The sequence below is a fragment of the Erithacus rubecula genome (assembly GCF_903797595.1).
Source record: "Erithacus rubecula genome assembly, chromosome: 1".
NCBI lineage: Eukaryota > Metazoa > Chordata > Aves > Passeriformes > Muscicapidae > Erithacus > Erithacus rubecula.
This window is the reverse complement of record NC_136658.1, coordinates 15,253,776-15,274,288: the sequence shown is the minus strand read 5'-3', so window position 1 is coordinate 15,274,288 and position 20,513 is coordinate 15,253,776. Positions and strand designations below refer to the sequence as shown.

At 41.0% G+C, this 20,513-nt stretch overlaps 1 protein-coding gene across 1 annotated transcript; it reads left to right on the top strand.

The window, feature by feature from the left end:
• The first annotated feature begins 6,578 nt into the window (after window positions 1-6,578).
• On the top strand, window positions 6,579-17,118 carry TAGLN3 (transgelin 3). Its single transcript, XM_079315736.1, has 5 exons — window positions 6,579-6,941; window positions 7,358-7,539; window positions 8,390-8,564; window positions 13,018-13,120; window positions 16,566-17,118. Exons 2-5 carry the CDS (start codon window positions 7,360-7,362, stop codon window positions 16,705-16,707), a joined length of 600 nt encoding a protein of 199 aa, XP_079171862.1. The 5' UTR covers window positions 6,579-6,941; window positions 7,358-7,359; the 3' UTR covers window positions 16,708-17,118.
• Window positions 17,119-20,513: the final 3,395 nt, after the last annotated feature.

Genomic DNA, 20,513 nt, shown 5'->3' with positions numbered 1-20,513 from the left:
TTTGTAAATGTGGTTTGCTAAAATATGTAGAGCTGGCTCTGAGGTAGACCTTGTGCAGACAGACCTTTTTCTCTGACTTTGCTGTGATAGTTCCATTGATACCTATCTTGGCAAGCATAAACATTTCTCCTGTGCTCATGCTGGAAATTTCCAGAGTTGTGACTGTTGACAACATGGTTTGTTTGGATGCCTGAAAGAAGGGATAGTGATAACTAGGGAGGTTTACTTCCTACCTCTGAGCAGCTGTTGACCTACCAGGAAGTTTTGACAATCTGAAATAATGGGATATTCACACATTACAGTGTCATTCCAAACTGGTACTGTTTTGTCCTCTGCATTAATGCCTGGGGCATTGCTTTTTTCTTTGCCAGTAGATGCATACATAGTAATTATTTTAGTATTAGTCATGTATAAAAGCTAGTATTTCAGTCCTCTGTAGAGATACTGTTTTAAAATAAGATATTACACACTTGGAAACCTCTGCATGATGCCGATTTTTGTAATTAATTGTGTTCTGTTTTTTTTTTTTTTTTTTTTTTAACGGACTGTTGATTTGTTTACAAATGCAAAGTATATTTTGTGAATATATAACATACATTTCCTCAACAATAAGTTTGATTTGCATTAAATAATAAGTTTCTAAAGCTTATTCAACTTGTTTTCGAATAAACAAGTGCTCTTACTCTGATACTGAGGTGTACTTACACAGTTTTAGATCCATGTATTTTAATCTTGTTTAATACTCTACTTGTTTTGTCTCTTCTCTTGCTTGGCTTTGTATTACACATCTGGTTTGGGTTTTTTGGTTTTGGGGGGTTTTTTAACTTAATTGGTGTTAAATGTTTCATGTAGTTTCAGTTTAGCTAAGCTATTTTCTCTTGCATCAACACTAAATGCAAACAAGGCAGTGTTCACAAAAAAAGCCTGGCTGGATAGGTCTTAGAAGAACCACCTCCTGCTGTTTCATTTTTATGTTAATTTTGGTTACATGCTCTCTAGGACATGCTGTTATTCAATGGGGCTAAAAGATTGATGGTACCATACTTTTCATATCAAATTAAAACGTGCTTAGAGAGGAGAATTCAGCTGGTGACTTGTCTGCAGCTGCTCCAGTATCTTCAGTGCTCCAGTCATGCTGCAATACAGAGTTGCAACATTTTCTGAACCAGTGCTGTGGTCAAGAGTTTCTACATTAGGTTTGTGCTTGTAATTTCTTTCTCTTCTGTGGCAAGAAAAAACCCAGACAAGTGGGAAGGAAAATAATGTCCTGGGGAATAATGAGATTTGAACTTGTTTTCCAAGCTACTCAGTTTTGCTGGTACAAAGAGACATACCTTACCCTTTAACAATTTTGTAGGTTTTTTGAAGTGCTGAAAAGTTGTTATACTGAAGGCTTGTGGGGAAATAGAAGAGAGTTCTGTGTTTGGACTGTCTTTGAGATGAGCAATCTTTCTGACTTGTGTTGATGACCAAATCCATTGAGATGTTTATGAACGTAAAATTTCACCAAGGCTTGGTGAAAATTCACCAGCTGTGTAAGGAATGCAGACAGAAATACCAAACATCAGTGTGCACTCTCACCCTTCTAGGTTTGTTCTCAAGCCCATCAGGGACAGGAAAGGCAGAGGAACTCAGCCATTACATTAAATAGCAGCCAGCTTGCTGAGCATGAGGTTTTCATGCCCCTGTCCATGGCATTTTGCTCCTGACAGGTATTTTCTAAGGGAAGATTTTACTGTTGGGAAAGAGAGACAGAGATGAAAGTCACAAATGCACTGCTCACAGATTTACTGCTTGTTGGTCAATTTTTATAGCACACATTTGCTTTGTGACTGTAGCACCTCATCTCTCTTCAATATATATTTGCTGGAACAGAAGAATGCTACAGCTTTGGTCACGAAATATGTAGATCTAAATTATAGGAGTTACTGCAGTCTGTTTGCAGGCCTGACCTTGTATTTATCTTTCAAGTCCTGCATATGTATGTTATGTGGTCCAGTGCTTCTTTTCCATTAAAGAGAAATAGGCATATGATGCAATGATTGCAGCTCACAGGTAGACACATTTTCAATCTGCTACAGTCTCTTGGTTTGTGTCTGGCAAGGAGCTTCAGGCAGCTCTGCATTTATATTTGGAAGGAAAAGCAAATGACAGCTCCAAAAACTTCCAGTCATTCGGTTCTGAAATTAAAAGACATATCTGACATGTTTCTAGGCTAGCACGTGAAAGGCTGTGCTCTTTTTGGGTCTTCTGATCTGCACCATGCTGTCCACTTCCCTCCCACGTGGCAACATGAGAAGGTCACTGCTGCTGCTGGGGTGGAAGCAGGTGCTCGTGTCAGTGGCAAAGGTCTGCTGGACAGCAGCACACTTGGGGGTTGGAGTGATGCAAGTGGGCTGCACACACTGCAGCTGAAGCTCCTTGTCAGACACAAACCTAGAGACTGTAGCAGACTGAAAATGTGTCTACCCGTGAGCTGCAATTGTTGCATCATGTGTAGAATGCCTATGTCTCATAATGGAATAGAAGCACTGGACCACATAACATACATATGCAGGACTTGAAAGACAAATACAAGGTCAAGTCTACCACCAGACTGCAGTAAGTCCTGTAATTTAGATTTACACGTTACATGACCAAGGCTGTAACATTTTTCTGTTCTAGGCAAATATATATTGAGAGATAAGGTGCTACAGTTACAAAGCAAATGTGAGCTATAAAGTTAAATCCCTAACCATAAGAAGCAGCATTTATGTAGTTAGAGGATTTGATCCTTTGGTGGGAGGTGGGGTTGTTTCTAAATTTTGCTCTCTGGTTTGATCTAAGCAAGCTGCTTAGAATGAGTTTTTTACAAAAACTCCAGTAAAAGTAACTCCAGAAACACTCCTGTTCATGGCAGCCTTAGGAGCTGCCTTGTTCTGCAGACTGGAGTATTGGTGCATTCTCTTTTGTCACACAAATAGCAATGCCTTATTTCCTGAATTACTTTTCTTTTAAATCCAAATTTGAGATATTACAAGTATGCATTTGCTTGGGGCATAATGTCTTCAGAGCTGGCAAAGAAATCTTTTTGCAGGTGGAACACACTTGCTTAACACTTTCTGTCTTCGAGGACCTCTAGATTGTAGATTTCACAGCAATGGGGAGGTTAGAATTTCTAAAATTAATGTTGTCCTCTGGTTCTGATAGCTCTTCTACCTGATTTTGCACAGTTAAAAAGAGGGCAATATTCCAATATTACTGTTTCCCCCTAGTCTGACTAGTTCACTTGTGTAGAACATCTGCAGGTATCTTACAACAGATAGCAAGGCCATGTATAAAACCAAGGCTCTGTAGAGCACTTTCCTGCCTTGAAGCTCCCAGAAAAAGGCCCTGTACTTGAACTGAGCTTGTACTGGACCTGAGAATCCTCTCTGCAACTCTAGAAAACCTGACATCACACATAGACATTGATGCAGGGAGGATCTTTGAGCAGCTCTTCTGATGATTCCATTTGAAGGGGCGTGCTGTTAACTTAAAGTTTTGGAAAACTTTTTTTGTTTTGGTTATTTGGGTCTTTTTAACTTAATAATGAAAGGTCCATTATTGTACCATGACCTACATGGTAGGAAATTGAGCCTGGACCTCACAGTTATTGCTGGATAACTTTGTGAGATGGGGATTCAACACACCATATTTAGTAAGATTGTGCTTGGGATAGCTGAAATACCAGACTCTTTCTAAGGAATGAATTGCCAAACAGTGAATCTGACAAAGGTTAATGATTGCTCTGTGGCAGGATAGGTTTTACTTTTCCTTCTGTGTTCTAGTTGGAAGACACTGAAAGCTGTTGAGTTACCCTGGATCTATACGTGGGTAGTGAGCTAGTTAATGTCAGTTTTGTTGTTATTTTTAGCAGCACTTGTTTATAGGTTTGCAAAGATTTTTTAGATTTATAGGATAATATTGTGATTATCTGGGAGCATAAGGTGAGTCATGGTGCTTACAGGCATGAAATGCTATTTCAATTGCTCAAGCTTCAGCCCTAGTCATAGATTTTTAGTCATAAATTCTAGTCTTGTGTTGCCAAGAAAATAAGAGGACAAAATCCATTAGCAGCAGTAGGTGAAGTGTTCTAATGGTAGTACCTTGGTGCTGTAAAACTGCCCCTTTCTTCCACATCCCATTTCTAACCATCAGGCTTTAATCTGCCTGTGTCTGACGTAAGGAACTTGAATTTCTTCAGTTTTTCTTTAACTTGCAGGTGCATGTGCTTTCCATTTCTTAACTTTTTTTTTGTTTTGGTGAGGTAAACAGGTAATTTTCTCATGTGATTACTGTAAAAGCAATCCTCCAGTTACTGGAATAATTTTAAATTTACTTTACTTTTCCACTCCTTTTTATGAAGAGTAATCATCGGAACTGGATATGATATTCCTTCCCATTATTGTTGGTGCACCTCCCACATTTTATTCAGCCAAGCCCTTCAATCACACTGTCTTACCCAACATCTTCATTATCCTCTGCTTTTTCTTTTACATATGTTTTGTCATAGGACAGAGTGCTGCCTTCTTAAAAGTACTTTGGCTGGACTTTGGCTGCAATAAGACACTTTTTGTCTGCTTTCAAGGAGATTTCTTTATCCTTTTTGCTTGCTCACATGAGCCAGGATCTTCTTAGGAGCCTGTGGGGTTTTATGTGACTTCTAAAACATGAAATAGTTCAGGCCTGGGAACATATTCTTGTCCAAACTGAACAAAATATGACCATCATTAATGATTTTTTCAGTTGCAGTCATATTACAGGATCTGCTAGTTAGCCAGCTTTAATCTCTCTAATGTGTCATGTTGTTTCAGAATTGGTTTAGTTCCCTAATCAACATGTCACAGAGTAGCCAGCTCTAATACATTACAGAGCATTTAGTAAATTGCATCAACATTATCACTTTAAAAAAAATAATTATTCCATTGTTTTCCCCAGGATTGATGGCACAGAAAGCAGGTTTATTTTTTGTTTAGCAGCACTTTGGAAAATGTTGGTGGGCAGCTGGCATTTTTCCAATCCTCTGCAGTTTCCCAGTTTTTCAAAGCCTTATTAAAAATTGATATTGATGGACAAGCTTTTCAGCTTTCCCAGTGTCGAGCAGTCCCTTGAGAACAGGTTGCATAGCCAGCATCTGTGAAGGGAGAAACCTCTGCTGTGAATTAGGAGAGTTAAATTACTCATGCCTGCCCCCAAGTTAGGAAACAGAGTCAGAGGCTGATGCAAAGGTGGGTGAGTTTAGTGAAATCTTGTTGCCAGTGAGCACTGAGTCCCCTTGGTGTGACCAGAAACATCCAGGCACCTTAGGTAGCTTCATTCTAAACAGAAGAGCACAAAAAGTGCAAAATAAAGCTTATTGGTTGTGGGACTGGCCAAAGAGTGTGAAGCCCAGCCTTGAAGAGCTGCTTGAAGGGAAAGGATGTCAGATTCATATTCTGCCTCTCCTGCTGCAGCTGCAGCCTGTTCCTTCTCTGGTCTCTAGGCTGGGCTGGCAGCCTTGGCTCCTGCTGTGCCTTCAGCCCTGTGCTCACTGAGATGGAAAGTGCTCAAGTGGTGGCCCTGTCACGTAGCATGCTCTGAGTTATGTAATCAACTGCTTCACAGGGGTTTAAAACTACCAGTCTAGAGAGGAGAAAGCACTAAATGAAATGCCTGTGGAGGACAACAATGAATTAGGTCATCTATTAAATTTTTCATCTCTTGAGTCTGTTCAAGCCCAGCAGCATCAGAAGCAGTCTCAGTCTGAGAATTCAGAATCTTAAAATGAGAAAGTAATGGCTGAAGAGCCCATTATGAAACAGATATAAAAGGAACTGTATTGCTTTCCTCCCTTTTTTCTACCTTTCCAAATACAGCAGAAGGACTTCTCTTTTTTTTGCCAAAAGGAAACTGTTTCGTACCAGTCTGGATAATGCAGCATGAATCAATGATATTGGACAAAGTCTTGTGTAACTCAGAAAGAAGCAAGGTGGTTTTATTTAATATAGGATTAAATCAGACCACAAGAAAAGTCTCATCTTAACTCTTCTCTCGCCTTCCATGTTGTATGAGTGGTATAATCATAATTTAAACAACTGTACATGGGCATAGCTCCCTTCCTACCCCTGGAGGTTAGCTGATTCCTAGCAGCAGAAAGTAAAATCCTTGTGCTTTATAGTAGGTTTGCTAGTTTTCAGTGGTTTCCCCTTGGTTTCAGTGTTTTGTTTTTCAGGATGCCAATCTACTATTTGATAGCCTAATACATAGTGATGAGAGGGTGATGATAATATTCTACTTCTCTTCCTTCACTTTTCATTCTGTTGTCCCCTTGTTCAAACTTTTTATCAGTATTTGAACGGGGAAGTGGAGAAGTTATTTGTCACACTCAGCCCTGTTATCAAGATGCAGAACAGGGAGAAAAAAGGTTTGCTTCTGGCTTATGATTAAAAATAAACTAGATATGTGGTGATTTCTGTCACCTTCATTTTACAGAGTGCCTGTTTGTGTTTCTGCCTGTCACCAGGATGCTTGGTGCAGTTTGGGTTGATGCAGACTAGGTGGAGTAAATCTGAGCCAGTGGGGTGAGCAGCGCAAGGCTGAGGAAAAATGCTTGAAAACAGAGCACAGATGGGCGAGACAAGCAGGATCCCCGGGCTGTGACTGAGGAGGCAGGTCTCTTTAATGGCTCTTAGCAACGCCCCTGCTCTGACCCTCCTCATATGTGAGGAAAATCAAATCAATACACTGCTCTTCAAACCACCATGCTGCAGCAGGAGCAGGGCATTGTGGCAGCCTTCGGCTCCTAAATTCATCTTGGCTTTTCAGCGTGCTGATCTCTGGGTATCCATCCTTGCATCTCTGCTCAGGAAGACACTGACTGCATCTTTAATCGGATTGCTTAAGCTCCCATGCACAACCTTCTTCTTATTAGCAAGTATTAGGTAGGCAATTTTAAAGTGCTTTTGGATTTGCAGGCAGCTGTAACGTTGATCTGACAACCCTATTGTATTCTCTGTAAACATAGCAGAAGTCTCTCTTTAAAACCCACTGTGTTTTAAATCTTGCTTTTCTTCTGTTTTTGTGGTTGGGCAGGGGGGACTGCTGGTTTTTCCTTCCTTTTCAAAAAGATGTTGTAGCTGATTTGTGCTTTTGGAAAAGGATATTCCCTCATTGATCCCTCCCCTGTTCTGTGGAGCTATAACCCAGTGCCATACAGTTACTTTCAGTGTTGATGAACATCTGTTCAACTGTTTAACATTTGGGGCAGGCTGCTCACTCTTTTATCCTTTAATTTTCCTGTGCGTACTTCAGAGGTGTAGACTGGGACTCTGCCCACTAAGTTCTCCCTTGTTTCCAGAGATGGCTAACAGAGGACCAAGCTATGGCTTAAGCCGAGAAGTTCAGGAAAAGATTGAACAGAAATATGACCCAGAATTAGAGTCTCGACTGGTGAACTGGATAATTGTACAGTGTGGAGAGCAGATAGAGCACCCTCCTCCTGGAAGGCAACATTTCCAGACCTGGCTGATGGATGGAACGGTAAGTGCTTTGTCCAATTGCATTCTTCTGTGTTTTTATATGCACAGTGCCCCTGTGTTCTGTCTTCATTTAGATAAATTGGTCAGAGCTCTTGGTCAGTGCAAAAATATACATCTTAGCATCAGAGTTATTTCCTTTTGACCAAGAGTCTTAATCTTAGAAGATAAATTATTCTACTAGTGCTCTGAGATCAGTACAATATTTATGATTCTTATGAGTCATGCATGTTTTATATATAAGCATGACTCATTCCTTCAGCAATTTTTTCTCATGCAGTTAAATGAGATTTTTTTTAACTGATAAGTATACTTTTATCTTAAAGAAATAATCAGTGTTGACAAGGAAAGGCAAAGAGATATAGCAAATTTGAAAGATTGTGTCATAACTGTCTTCTTGGGAATGATTTTGTATGTAAAACATTGAAATCCATTGGTTTTTGAACAACAGGCAGATGCTGCTGTTTGCAGTGGCTGTAAGACTATGCTAATCATTGAATCTCTGCCAAAGTGACTTTAACAACATTTCAATTGACATTGCTTATTTTTTGGCTTGGGCATGAGGCTTCTTCTCTGTCAGTTGTTATATAACCACTACCAGTGATTGCTTTGTCGTTTGTAGCAGATTAGGATTTGTATGTTTAGGTTTTTTGCCTCAGTTAATGAAAGCTTTAATGCTTTTCTAATATACTTTGATTATTATCAATTGACTTCTTTTGTTTTTCACTGAAGAAATTATGTCCCTGGCAGAAGCTGGCCAGGTCAAAAACATTATGCAGCATCATTTCATGTGCAGAAATTGCCATCTAGTTTGGTGCCTGCTTTCTAATTTTGTTTCTGTCTTTATCTCTCAGCTGTTATGCAAGTTAATAAACAGTTTGTATCCAAAGGGAAGTGAGCCTATTGCAAAGATCTCTGAATCAAAAATGGCTTTCAAGCAGATGGAACAAATTTCTCAGTTCTTAAAAGCTGCTGAAATCTACGGAGTAAGAACAACAGATATTTTCCAGACAGTGGATTTATGGGAAGGTAAAAATACACTGAAAGTCAGTTTACAGTCTTCATTTTACTTTGCTTTGATGTGCATTTTGTCTAGGCATATTCTCTAATGTAATTATCTTTTGTTTCTGTTTGCCTTACCTCATTACCATGTCCTTCCAGTGCTGCATTATTTCCTCTGAGGGATTTATATTGCCCTGAGGGCGTAACAGAACCTTCCCAAGCTCATGTGTTATCCAAAACCCCATTATTCTGATAGAAATTCACAGACCTAATAAAACAACTGCTCTCTCTGCTAATTATTTAAAAGTAAATAGCTCCTAGTAAAAACATGGGAAACCCTGATTTTCTGATTACAAAATTTTATTGCAATCTTCAAAATGTAAGCAAAGCTTAAATTGGAGCTAAGAGATGCATTCCCAGGAGCATATATACCTCTGTGAAGCTTATGAGGGTTCATTTATGACTAGTGAGAAACAAAACTCACTGCTTAATGCCGTGTTAGCTGAGCTTCTCCAAGGAGACAATATTTTAGGAGAGGTCACTATGGCAACAGCAAAAAAACTCAGGGTGCTCCTGTGGTTTTAGAGTGAGACAGGTGAAATCTGTCTCCATCCCATGCTCAAAATGGAAACTGCTTGTTTCTAGTTGCTGAAGAGCTGAGTCATTTGTGCATTCATGGGGCTGGTTTTGCCCATTTCTGTGTTGTCACACCCCATCCTGGTGCTCCAACCAAACAGGCTGTGGATCCTGCATCCCCCTGGAAAAGGTGATGCAATGCTTTGGCTGAGCACTCAGAGCAAAGACAGCTGCAGAGCAGTGAAAGGCACACATGAAAGGGTCAAAAATGAGAATCAAACAGTGGAAAGAGGAAAACAATCCACTGAGAAAGCTGGCCAGCAGAGTTTGTGTAGGAGTACACATTGAGAGAAAATAGTGGGGTGTGTTTTCACAGGCAGTGGGATATATGTGGAAGAGATCACTCCTCTGAAGGACAGCTGGAGAAATGAAGGACCAGAGAGCTCTTCATGAATGGGTTAGAGGGAAAGGACATACAGACAGCTGGAGTTACTGGGATCTGTAAATGTCTGAGTGCCAGATTTGCTGGACAAATCCATACCTTTGGCACAAGGGCAGGATTGTTTATTCCAGTTCAGTCTTTAGTGGTTTATGCAATCTATCTTTACATGACTTAAATGAAGGGATTTTCACTTCCCTGAAGTAGCACCTTCCCACCCCTCAGCCTAGCAGGCTGTTGAGATAGAAGCCCCATCTATCTTGTAAGGCATGATAATTACTCATTTCAGATGTTGTTCTTTGCAGTCTTTTGCAACTCATGATGGCTTCCCACCATGCATCTGAAAATAGGGTACATTGAACCTTATGAAGAAAAGGACTTGCTTTGAAGACAAAATGCTCTTAATGCTAGAGGCTGTCTCCTAATTTTCTTTCACTCATCACTTTTCTCAGCAGATATAAGATGAAAAGATAGTAACTTCTAGAGGACAGGAAGTCAAAACACAACATGCAAACCTAGGGGGAAGACATACAAGGATTTTCTTCACTGTTATTTTAAGACTTCCCAAAGCTAATCTGTGACTCCTCACTTTCCCACTCCCTTTTCCATCCTTCCTGCTGCTCATTTCAGTGCTGGGATGAAACAGTATGTCTCCACAGCAGTGAGAGCTCTTTGTGTCTCGCCATAACTGTGACCTCTGGCATCTGTGCTGCTTCAGGGCTCAATTCTCTGAACAGGGGTGCATTAGCTGGGCAGAAAGGACAGTCTCTTTTTCACTGTTTCATAATTGTAGCACTCCTGCACTTCACACCATAATCTCTTTAGAAAGAGAGATGTCAGTGTATGTTTATAGGGGAAGAAAAGTGTGTGACTGACAAACAGCTTTCCCCTGGCACTAATTGTTTTCTGTGAGCTTTTGCTTTGAAATTATCAGCAATGATTAATGAAAATGTTTTAGGATATAATCTGCTGTTGGCTGTTACAAACTCACTCAGTCCATCTGTTGCATTTTTTTTCATCTCTGTGGCCTCTTGATTCAGGGGAAGTATCACCTCTCTTTTGGTCCCTTCTTACTGTGCTGAGCAGCTTTTCCTGATCCACACCCAAGACAAGTTTACAGATCCCTCCTTGATATATTTCCAGGCAGGCAAGAGGCAGCTGCACCACTGGGTATTTGTTCAACATTTACAAAACAGCATGTCAGGAGTACTGTGCAGAGCAGTTCTCCATCTTTGTGTTTGAACCTTCTCCTTTCTGGACCTAGAGAGAAGGTCCTTCCAGATAGGCTTCCCCTGAAGAGAAAGGCTTAGCACAAGAAGTGAGCAGAGACCCCTATCTCCTTGAGAACAGTGCCAAGTTCCTGCACAAGGCTCTGCTATTCACAGCACACTGCAGAGGACACAGATGCAGGAGTGTCATCAGTGTGGGTCCCTGCAGAGAGGCTGAAGCTGTGGGCCAGGTGGGCGGCCCATATGGCTGTCAATAAACAAGTACTGGAGCTGAGGGAAGGCATGACTACAATTTGCTGCAATACCAGAGTCAAGCCCAGCTCTAGGGAAGGTCTATGATCCCTTCTGTCAGGTGACTGCACTGGAAATTTAAATTTTTTCCCTGTCGTTCTTTTTTTGTTCTTTTTTTTTTTTTTTAAATTAATGCTGACCATCCAGCCCTTTGTATCCTATGCTGGAAAAGCACAAGTGACACGAGACCACAGCACTCCTGACATACAGCTAGGAGCCTCTGCTCTTTGTTTTGTCACGTGTCATTCAGCTCCCACTCACTCAGTTTCCCCCTGCAGCATCTCCCCCTCGTCCCTGACAAATAAAGCAGAGCAGAGCACAGAGCGTGGGGGGGCTGCCAGATGGCTCTGCAAGGCTCATCATCATATTTCACTGCCTGCCTTTTGTTCCTTTCACTTTTTTTTTCCTTTGCTTGCCGTCATTATTCAGCTGATTCACTTTTAAATCCTTCTCCTCATCTCCTTTCATCCCAGGCAGTCTCTGCACTCCTGTTGTATGGGAGGCATCCCAAGGACGCTGTATGTGGCATCTGTTACAGCATATGGTACATCTGCTGCTCCAGGCAGCTCTGGGGCTCCTGCTCATGCTCCTCCTGGGGATGGGAGCCTGGGGAATGTTGGCTCTGCAGGAGCAGGGACCCTGTCTGATGCTCTTTGCCTTAAATGCAGTAAAATGTAAAATACAGGATGTAAAATACATCCGTTCTGGAGGGCTGACAATTTCTTTTCTGAGCAAATGGTCCCCTGCAGACAGGATTTTTATAAACCTTAGTAGTCTGTATGACAGGTACAGTTGGAAGCTGATAGATTTTTTTCAGCTTTAGTGTGCTGTCCTCACTTCAGCCACTGTGTTACAGAGCCCTGGACTGCATCTGCCTGTAATCAGGGTGATGCACTACATAAACAGAGTGTGCACTGCTCCCTTCCCTCTACACTCCACCTCATCTACAGTGATGTTCATTAATGTTGGTCCACTGGAGGTATTTCTGAATCCTGTTATCATCCTGTCTCTGGTGTCTCCTTTTTTCTGAATTGCTTGTTTTCACACGTGAAGAACCAGAATCAGATCTTTCTTTAGGAAAGAGGAAGAACTGGAATGAAAGAGGGGTGGGGAGCAATAGAAATGCTTATGGAAGGACTTCATAAGGGAGAAGAAAAGCCAGATTTCCAATAACTTGCCACCTCACACAATTGGAAATACCTGCAACTTATTTTTGCTAGAAAGTATTCCAAAAGGTAGCATATCTGGATTGGGTAATGAGTTATGTAACTTTTACTTGGCCAAAGATGAGACAAGTCCTGACTTTTTGAAATGAGGAATGAAGTAAGATAGTACATGGAGAGTGTGGAAAAATAGTGGACCAAATGGAGAAATTAAAGGTATGAAACTGAATAGCATCAGAGTAAATAGGAATGTTTAGGGAGGTGCTTCGATGGTTAATTTGGGAAGGACTAATAGAATTTATCTGCACTGCTGTGAGCTCTATTAGCACAAGGATCAAACTTATTCTGAATAAACTGAAACACAGCACTGTTATATAACACACTATTCCCCTTCAGTCATATTTTACTGAGTATATTGCCACTATTTGTATACCAAAGTAATCTCTCCTCAGGAGACAATTTTGTCAAAGGGATTTATAGACTTAAAATGGTAAGAAGAAAGGCATTAAAATATTAAAGGCCTGGAAACCTAGAAATGTCTGAAAAAATAAGGTTTGCTTTAACTCCATCCCTTTGTTGACTTTGAATAAGCTCTTGCATGTCAGCACTTGCATGTCAGTACTTTCAGTAATGGTAAGATAGCATTTATAATTCTATTAATGCACATCCTCAGTGACCTGAGGGAGTCAGTTAATACAGGATAAAACTGTTTTCCAGTGTGTTTTTCAAGCTCTTTGTTGTGCAAGGATTTCCTATGTTAATTCCACTGTCTGGCTTTCTAGGGAAGGACATGGCAGCAGTGCAGAGAACCTTAATGGCTTTGGGCAGCTTGGCAGTCACCAAGGATGATGGCTGCTACAAAGGAGATCCCTCCTGGTTCCACAGGTAAAGGCCAGAGCTCAGCTGCCCAGAGCTGCCTTCCCTGGGAAGCTGGCAATAGCATCTGCCTTTAGGCTTTAAGGAAATTTATTGGGAAAGGGAGGGGAGACTATTTCCCAAGTTTCCTTGTAATAGGTTTTTCTCTCTGGAGGCTAGAGAAGGGAAGCAGGGAAAGTGCACATTTGTTATCAGGTGTGGTCTCTCACAGTCACAAAGACCAATGAAGACAAGGCTGTTAAGGATGTCTGTGAACCCCCCAGTAGTGACCCCTTCACTGAGCATAGAGGAGGCATGAAGTCTCTACTTTTTTCATCAAACCAAAAATGATTTCACTTCCTAGGCTTCTTCTTTCTTGGGGAGCACCATGTACCTGTGAAGAATTCTCTGTCTTGGCAAAGCTGTTTATTTGTTCTGAAATTCCATTTGTTTTGGCTAGGGAGGCTGTAAAGCAGGAACAGGAAGAAAAGGAAATCCTCCCACAGTTACTCTCCTGCCCCAAAGGCATATTATTGACATGAGTTTCTGCCATCCAAGAGTATCTCTTACACAGAAATGTCACAGGCAGGTTAGCATAGAGTGCTGACTGCTTGAATTCTCTTTACTTGAATTTTCTGATGTCTAGGTGAGGCTCAGCAAAAAAAAAACAAACTTCACTTTGTCTTAAATCCTGAGCTTGTTAAACTGCATCTGAGATTTGAATTTTAGGTGAATAAATGCAAGCTCCTATGCATTGTTTTTATGAAATCAGATTACATTATCTTAATATACAGCACAAATAGATTTGTATTTATGGAATATAATTAGGTTTAAAATTGATTTCAAATCCAGTTGCATTCTGTAATATAAACCAGACATGAAATCACTATGACCCAGACATACTTATTTGTTTTGTGTAACTAAAACAAAGTCCCACATGGAAAAATTAATTTTCATCTGGACTTTTAATTGTGGGTGGGAACAGTTTTTGTTGGCATGGATGAAGATGTGATCACCTCCCTTCTCTTCTGGCTGTCTGTCCAGCCCATGCTGCTTGGATAGCCAGCCCCTATCTATTGCAGTCCCTGTGAAATATCATGTTATAGCTGCTGCCTTAAGGAAAGCTGGTGTTACAGCATGTTGCCAGTCAAGAGTTGTTTTCTGAGCTTCCCTTTGGGCAGACCAAACCTCCTCACTGCCACCCAGTGTTACTCATAATTCAGGGCTTCCAGGCTGACTCTTAATCTCCTTAAGTTCAATTGAGAGAGCAATGTCAAACAGCACAAGGGTATCCATGCAGAGATCTGCAGTGATTAGGATAATGCCACTCTTGAGCTAAGCCATTTAACTTTGCATTGCCAGTGTCTCACATGCCCAGTGCATCAGACTGATGCCCCTTACCTGCATGCCCTAGCAAGGTTCAGGGATCCATAGCTGTTTGTTATCCTGGGCCTTGGCAAACACAAGCACTGGTGTAAAGTTGGCACAAAAATTTGACACATCTGGTTTTAGGTAAGAGTGATGCCAGACAGGCCAAACAGAACTTGATAAAGCATGAGATGTGGTGGGTGAATAGATTTGCCTTCACTTCTTTCCTTAGTCTCAGTTAAGGCCATTTCCACCCACCTATAAACAAATCTTGTACAGGTTATCTGTAAGACTATCACATACTAAATGTGGGGCTTATGATAGTAAAAATCTATATGATCCAAGCTATGTATACAATCAACTTTTATTAGCATATCCAGGCTATCCTTTAGTCTATCCTTTTTTTTTTCTTTGCAATTCTCTTTTTTCCCCTGTTTAATTACTTTTCGAGTTTCTGTGGAAGTAGTCATCAACACAGCAAAAAATTCTAGGAATAAGAAGAACAGTAGAATGCTTTCTTGTTTTTTTAATTAAAACAGAGGCAGGCACAGTGAACCTGAGATTCAATTAGGTAATAGGAGTTGTTCTAAAAACATCCTCTCGTGGAGATCCTGGCAGTAGTTTGCTGCCTGTGTAAGTCTTCTGGAAAAGAAATTAAGCAGTGCTGAGAGGAGCCTGCTTTCTCAGGCACTGCAGTTCTGAGAGGCTCTCCAAACAGCGAGCTTTCTGGCAAGAGCTGAGGGATCTATAGTCTAAACTTCACCACTTGAGGACTCCTGGAAAATGACTGGTCAGTCCTGGTGTCCTGTGGTTCTTTCTCCCCATTCTGCTTTGCTGGGCTTTCACATGGACGTGTGCTCATTTCCTGCAATGTCCTGAACACCCTGAGCCTAGCAGAGAGTTTAAATGCTTTTCTGGACTTGAGCCAGGGTTCTCAGCACAGTGCAGGATCTGACCCTGACAGAGAGGATCATGTTGATGGTTTTCAATCACAGCAGGTACCTAATCTAGTATTCTCATCTAGAGGAGGTGTGGGGAAGAAAAGGGGGTCTGTAACTCGATGCCATATTGCAGAGTAACCTGTAACCTGATCACAGGACAAACAGATACAGCAGGGAAAGAGATTCTACCCACATGGGAGCAGGGTCTGGGGGATGGAAACTTCCTTCAGTCTGGGGCTCTGCCGATTCATATGGCTCATTTGACAGCAGCAGACTGATCCTTCTCTGTTGAAAATCACTTGTTTTCCCTTCCAAGTAGAAATGAAAGAGGAATCCAAGATGAACAGTTTCTTGCAAGACAGCAAAGTGCAAACTTTCATCCTTCTTAGCTGCCACTTTGGCCTTCAGTGCTATTTTCAAGGAGAAAAAGGTTCCTTTTATGCTCCAACAAAGGTTCATTGATCCACAGGGCTTTTGAGACCAGGGACACTGAACAAAAGTGGTCAGTATGTTTTGACAGAAGATAAAGGACTGTCGTACAGCTAAGACACAGGTGCAAAGGGCAAAATCTATTGCTTAGGAGGTGAGAGATCTGGAAATGGCAACAAAGCAAAAAAAGTTCTATCCTGCAGACAGCCAATGTCCCCTCTGAAAACATGAGCAAGTCCCTTCTCTGACCCATTGCTGCTCTGGGTACACTCAGCTTTTATTTACTCCATTGAGTTAAATGATAGCAGTTTTTACTGTTGCTCTAGATGGGTTTTAACTTACAGTACAGCACAGGTAAGTGTCTCATGGATCAGATCCCATGGACTACAGCTGTTAAGAGCTATATTAAGAGCAAATTAACCCTCTTTTGTGTTTTATATATAACACTGCACAGATAGTTTTCCTATCACAGGTTCTGGGAAAGTCCCTTGGGGTTCTGGGACAGTGCAAGTCTAAAATGTTGTTGATTTGACTAGAGCATTACTTCTCTCTGCAGGAAAGCAACTAGCCCAGCCAGTATTGTCCAGCACATGGGATGGTGCAAATGACTTATTGCATTACGAGTGATATGAGCCAATTTCAGACTGATTTTCATGATCACAATCCCTGTGTGATTTCATGACACAGAATGATGGTTTGTATGTATGTTGATTTTGTTTTTCTGTGTCTCTGGCCAGGAAAGCACAGCAGAATCGACGAGGGTTTTCAGAAGAGCAGCTTCGGCAGGGACAGAATGTAATTGGCCTTCAGATGGGCAGCAACAAAGGAGCATCACAGTCGGGTATGACAGGCTATGGGATGCCAAGGCAGATTATCTAAAGCATCTCTGTCTGTGAAGAAAACACTCTTTCTGCAGCATGGTCTGTTAAGCAAAGAAAAAAAAAATTAAAAAAAAAATGCTTATTAGTTCCTTTTCTGCCTGGTTTTTAATAGTTAGTGCTCTCTAAGGTTTGGGATCTTTTTGGTTTGGTTTGTTTTCTTTGCAGCTGCAAGAGTTTGCCCAGGAACTTGGGTTTTTGTGGTGGTGTGTGTCAGTTCACAGCACGTGCGCACTGCTGCCTCCTACTTTTCACTTCTGAACTATGCAAAGACAATTATTCTGTATTAATTTATTTGCAAAGTGTTATCTTCCATATTTGTCTCACACTGCACTTGTATTTCAACCAGTAACCTCGTTCTTCAATTCAGTGATGATATTGTTTGACTGAAGAATAAAGACAAATTAAAGACACCTCAAAGACTCGTTATTTAAAGGAGGTAAAAGCCAAAACCAACAACCACATGGTACAGTGCAGATAAGTTAAATATTTTCATTGGTCAATCTCTCTTATCTCTGACCCAGAGTTACTCTCTGCTATAGTGTTTACAGCCTATATTACATGTTCAATTTAGTGTTTGTCTGAAGGCACGCCCAAAGTATTTTCCTAAAAAGAAGAAGAGATTTATTATCTACTGAGTCTGATTCATGTAGTCACAGCCAATTTAGCTCAGATTTTTCTTGACCTAGTGTGCTGGGTCATCTGCAGCCCAAAAACTTGTGCATGAAGCTAAAATCAGTTTTATAGGGAAAGCAAAATCTGTGTGCAAAAACAAAAGAAAATAAGCATTAATTCACTATTTCCCATTAGCAGATAGACATTTAGCCACTCCCTGGAAAACATGACCTCAGCACGCATGATGGTTACTTGTCACCACAGTTATTCCCTTCCTCCTCTTCCCTGAGCTCTTGCTGCTGACCATGACACAATATTTTGGGCAGGTGGGGTCAGCTGTCCCAGCTGTGCATCTCTTCCCGCCCATTCCCAGCTGTGTGAGAAAGAGAAAAGGCCTTGGCACTGTGCAGGCAGTTTAGCAGTAGCCACTACTGATGAGTGATCAAATTGTTTAGCCCCCAGTCCAAAGCACAGCATCCAGCCAGACTCAGGACACCCAGCAGCAGGTGAGTCTCCAAAGTTAGGGAATTCTCCACTGTGAATGAACAGTCTGTCAGACAGAGGCTTCATCTTGTGACAGCTGGTACTACACCAAGCAAAGCACAAAACAAGCTGTGCTTTAAAAGCAAGAAATAGAACAACAGTACCAGAATGCTTCTGACCTGAAAAACACCCACAGTTGAAATTCAAATAATCTCTTAAGCTCATCTATGAAGGGCTGTAAGTGTGGCTAGTGGTTCATTTGGAGACAGTTTGCTGGGGTGTGAATAGAAGTGGCTGACACAGTCACCTGGCCACCAAAGGTTACCAGAACATTCTCTGAGTAACATACACTGTTTTCTCTGCAGGGTTTCCTTCCTATTGACATCTCTAGGCTTTCTCTCACAAAGCCATATACTTACTCCCCACAAGCAAGAGGAAAGAGAAACATGATAATTGAATTCTATGGGTTCTTTGGGGTTTTTTTTCCTTTTTTATTTGTGACTGGCTTCCAAGAAGGCTTGAAAATATAATATCCAGGCAGGCAACAAATGCAGATTAATCTGTTCTGACAGCTCTCTGAGTGCCATACATAGATGGGGTGATTTCTGTCTGGCTTTGAACCCAGAGACACGTGCTGACAGCTTGGGGTTTACTAAGTGGCCCTAGGGCAGCCACACAAGGTTCATGTGGCTTCAAAAATTCCTACTGTCCTACTGTCACACTGGTTTGTGTTTACTACCAGTTCTGGGCTATTCTTCTGTACTTAGGTGAATTAGCTCAGCAGAGGAGCAGGTGATAACTCCAGATGGTGCATCTCAGGTAGGGGAGCTCACATTTCATCTGGGGTAGGGCAGTAGCTCAAAGTACAGTACATAACTTCCCCCTACATTAGTTGTAGCATGAAGACACTAGCAGGTTTTTTTACTTAAGACAAATAAGCTGATTAAAGAAATCTGGGCTGATGGCAAGACACCTGAAATTCCACCTTGGTGAATGTGAACAGCAACCACCTTCGTCTAATAGAAACTACAAAGTCACAGCCACAGCAGGTGAAATGGCTGGATGGGAGGAGCTGGAAGAACTGCCTTGCAGGTAGGTAAGAGGTCTGAGAGATCCCAGCTGACTCTTTGCCCCACACCACCCTGACAGGGGACACAGCCTGCAGGATCCATCCTGAATTTGGTGACCTTGGCCTCCCCTCTCTGGCTGCAGAATTTTCTTTCCATTTTTCATTCATATGTCCTCTCTGAAAACACCATTTTTTAAGAGCTACATGACATTTAAATTACCAGGGTATATTGCTTTCTTTACTTCTGATGCTAACAGCTGCATTGAAGTTATAGAAAATATTGTGGTCTTGCATATATAAAAAAAAAATAAATAAAACCACGAAAATTAACCAATTGTATTAGGGAAAAACAGCTGAGTGTTCTGGGAAAGAAAATCTCTACCATGTAGCTCCAGACACAATACTGGTTGGTGTGGGAACAATGGTCAAAAATGCTGATTCTCCAAGAACTTATTTTTGGCAACCCATCTTCAAGATCATAACATATTTTTTCATTACCTTAATCCATCAAACCAATGTAGCTTTTAATATCTGGCAGTCAATGCTGCAAAGTATCCTATATTCTGGGAGTTAGCTTTATCCTTTCATATCCCCTTAGGACACATATAGCAATATTAGTGTTATTGTTAATGAAATGCTAATATGCTCTGGTCTACTAATATTCTTCTATTAAAATAGCCTTACTGCTAAGTTTACCAATATCCTAAGCTAAGAAGTAAATTAATATAGTACCATGTCAGTTGCAACCAAGTTAGCAAAAAACATATCACTTCTCTTCTATTAGCAATAAGTTATTGTAAATTTGCTCCTGCTGCATCAAAAGCCCCTATGCAGGTCTCCCAGAGGGCTGATTCATTTATGTGACCACCTTCTGCATGGCTATTAGTTGAAAGCCTTGATATGCATTAGAATAAAGACATGAGGAGCTCTGAATGCTGAGGGATAGAGTGTGTGTTTGGGAGGAGGGGTTTATGTGTTTCCTCTCCAGCTCTCTGATGCTTAGGGGAGGGTTTTCCCTGCAGATGAACAGCATCTCACTGAAGGCTTTGGACTCAGTTTGACAGCAAGGATGAGCTAAGACTAGATTCCCCACACGCTGCCTATAATCCTGTTTGAAGCCTGGTTCTAGCTTGATGAGCTGTCCTAGGAATAGAATAGAATAGAATAGAATAGAATAGAATAGAATAGAATAGAATAGAATAGAATAGAATAGAATAGAATAGAATAGAATAGAATAGAATAGAATAGAATAGAATAGAATAGAATAGAATAGAATAGAATAGAATAGAATAGAATATTTTTGTGATGAAGTGATTTAAATATCATAATATCCTCCCCCTTCAACAGCTGTACTAGAGAAAGCCCCATCAGAACAGGCTGGACCAGAAATACTTTAAACATTTTCATCCTTGAGCTTGTTTGCCATACTTGTAGACAAGTAAATTACATTTATCTAGATGTTTTGAGATCGTGACCTCATTATGAACAATTATTAAGTAACTTCTTTTTAACATTAAGTTGGCATCCAATGGCCTTCTGAAAGGATGCTTAACAGCTGTGTGAGGGAGGAAGAACTGCATACATCAGCATGGCATGCAAGTCTATCTCCATGTGTAAGAAGTCCAGAAAGAAAATACAAA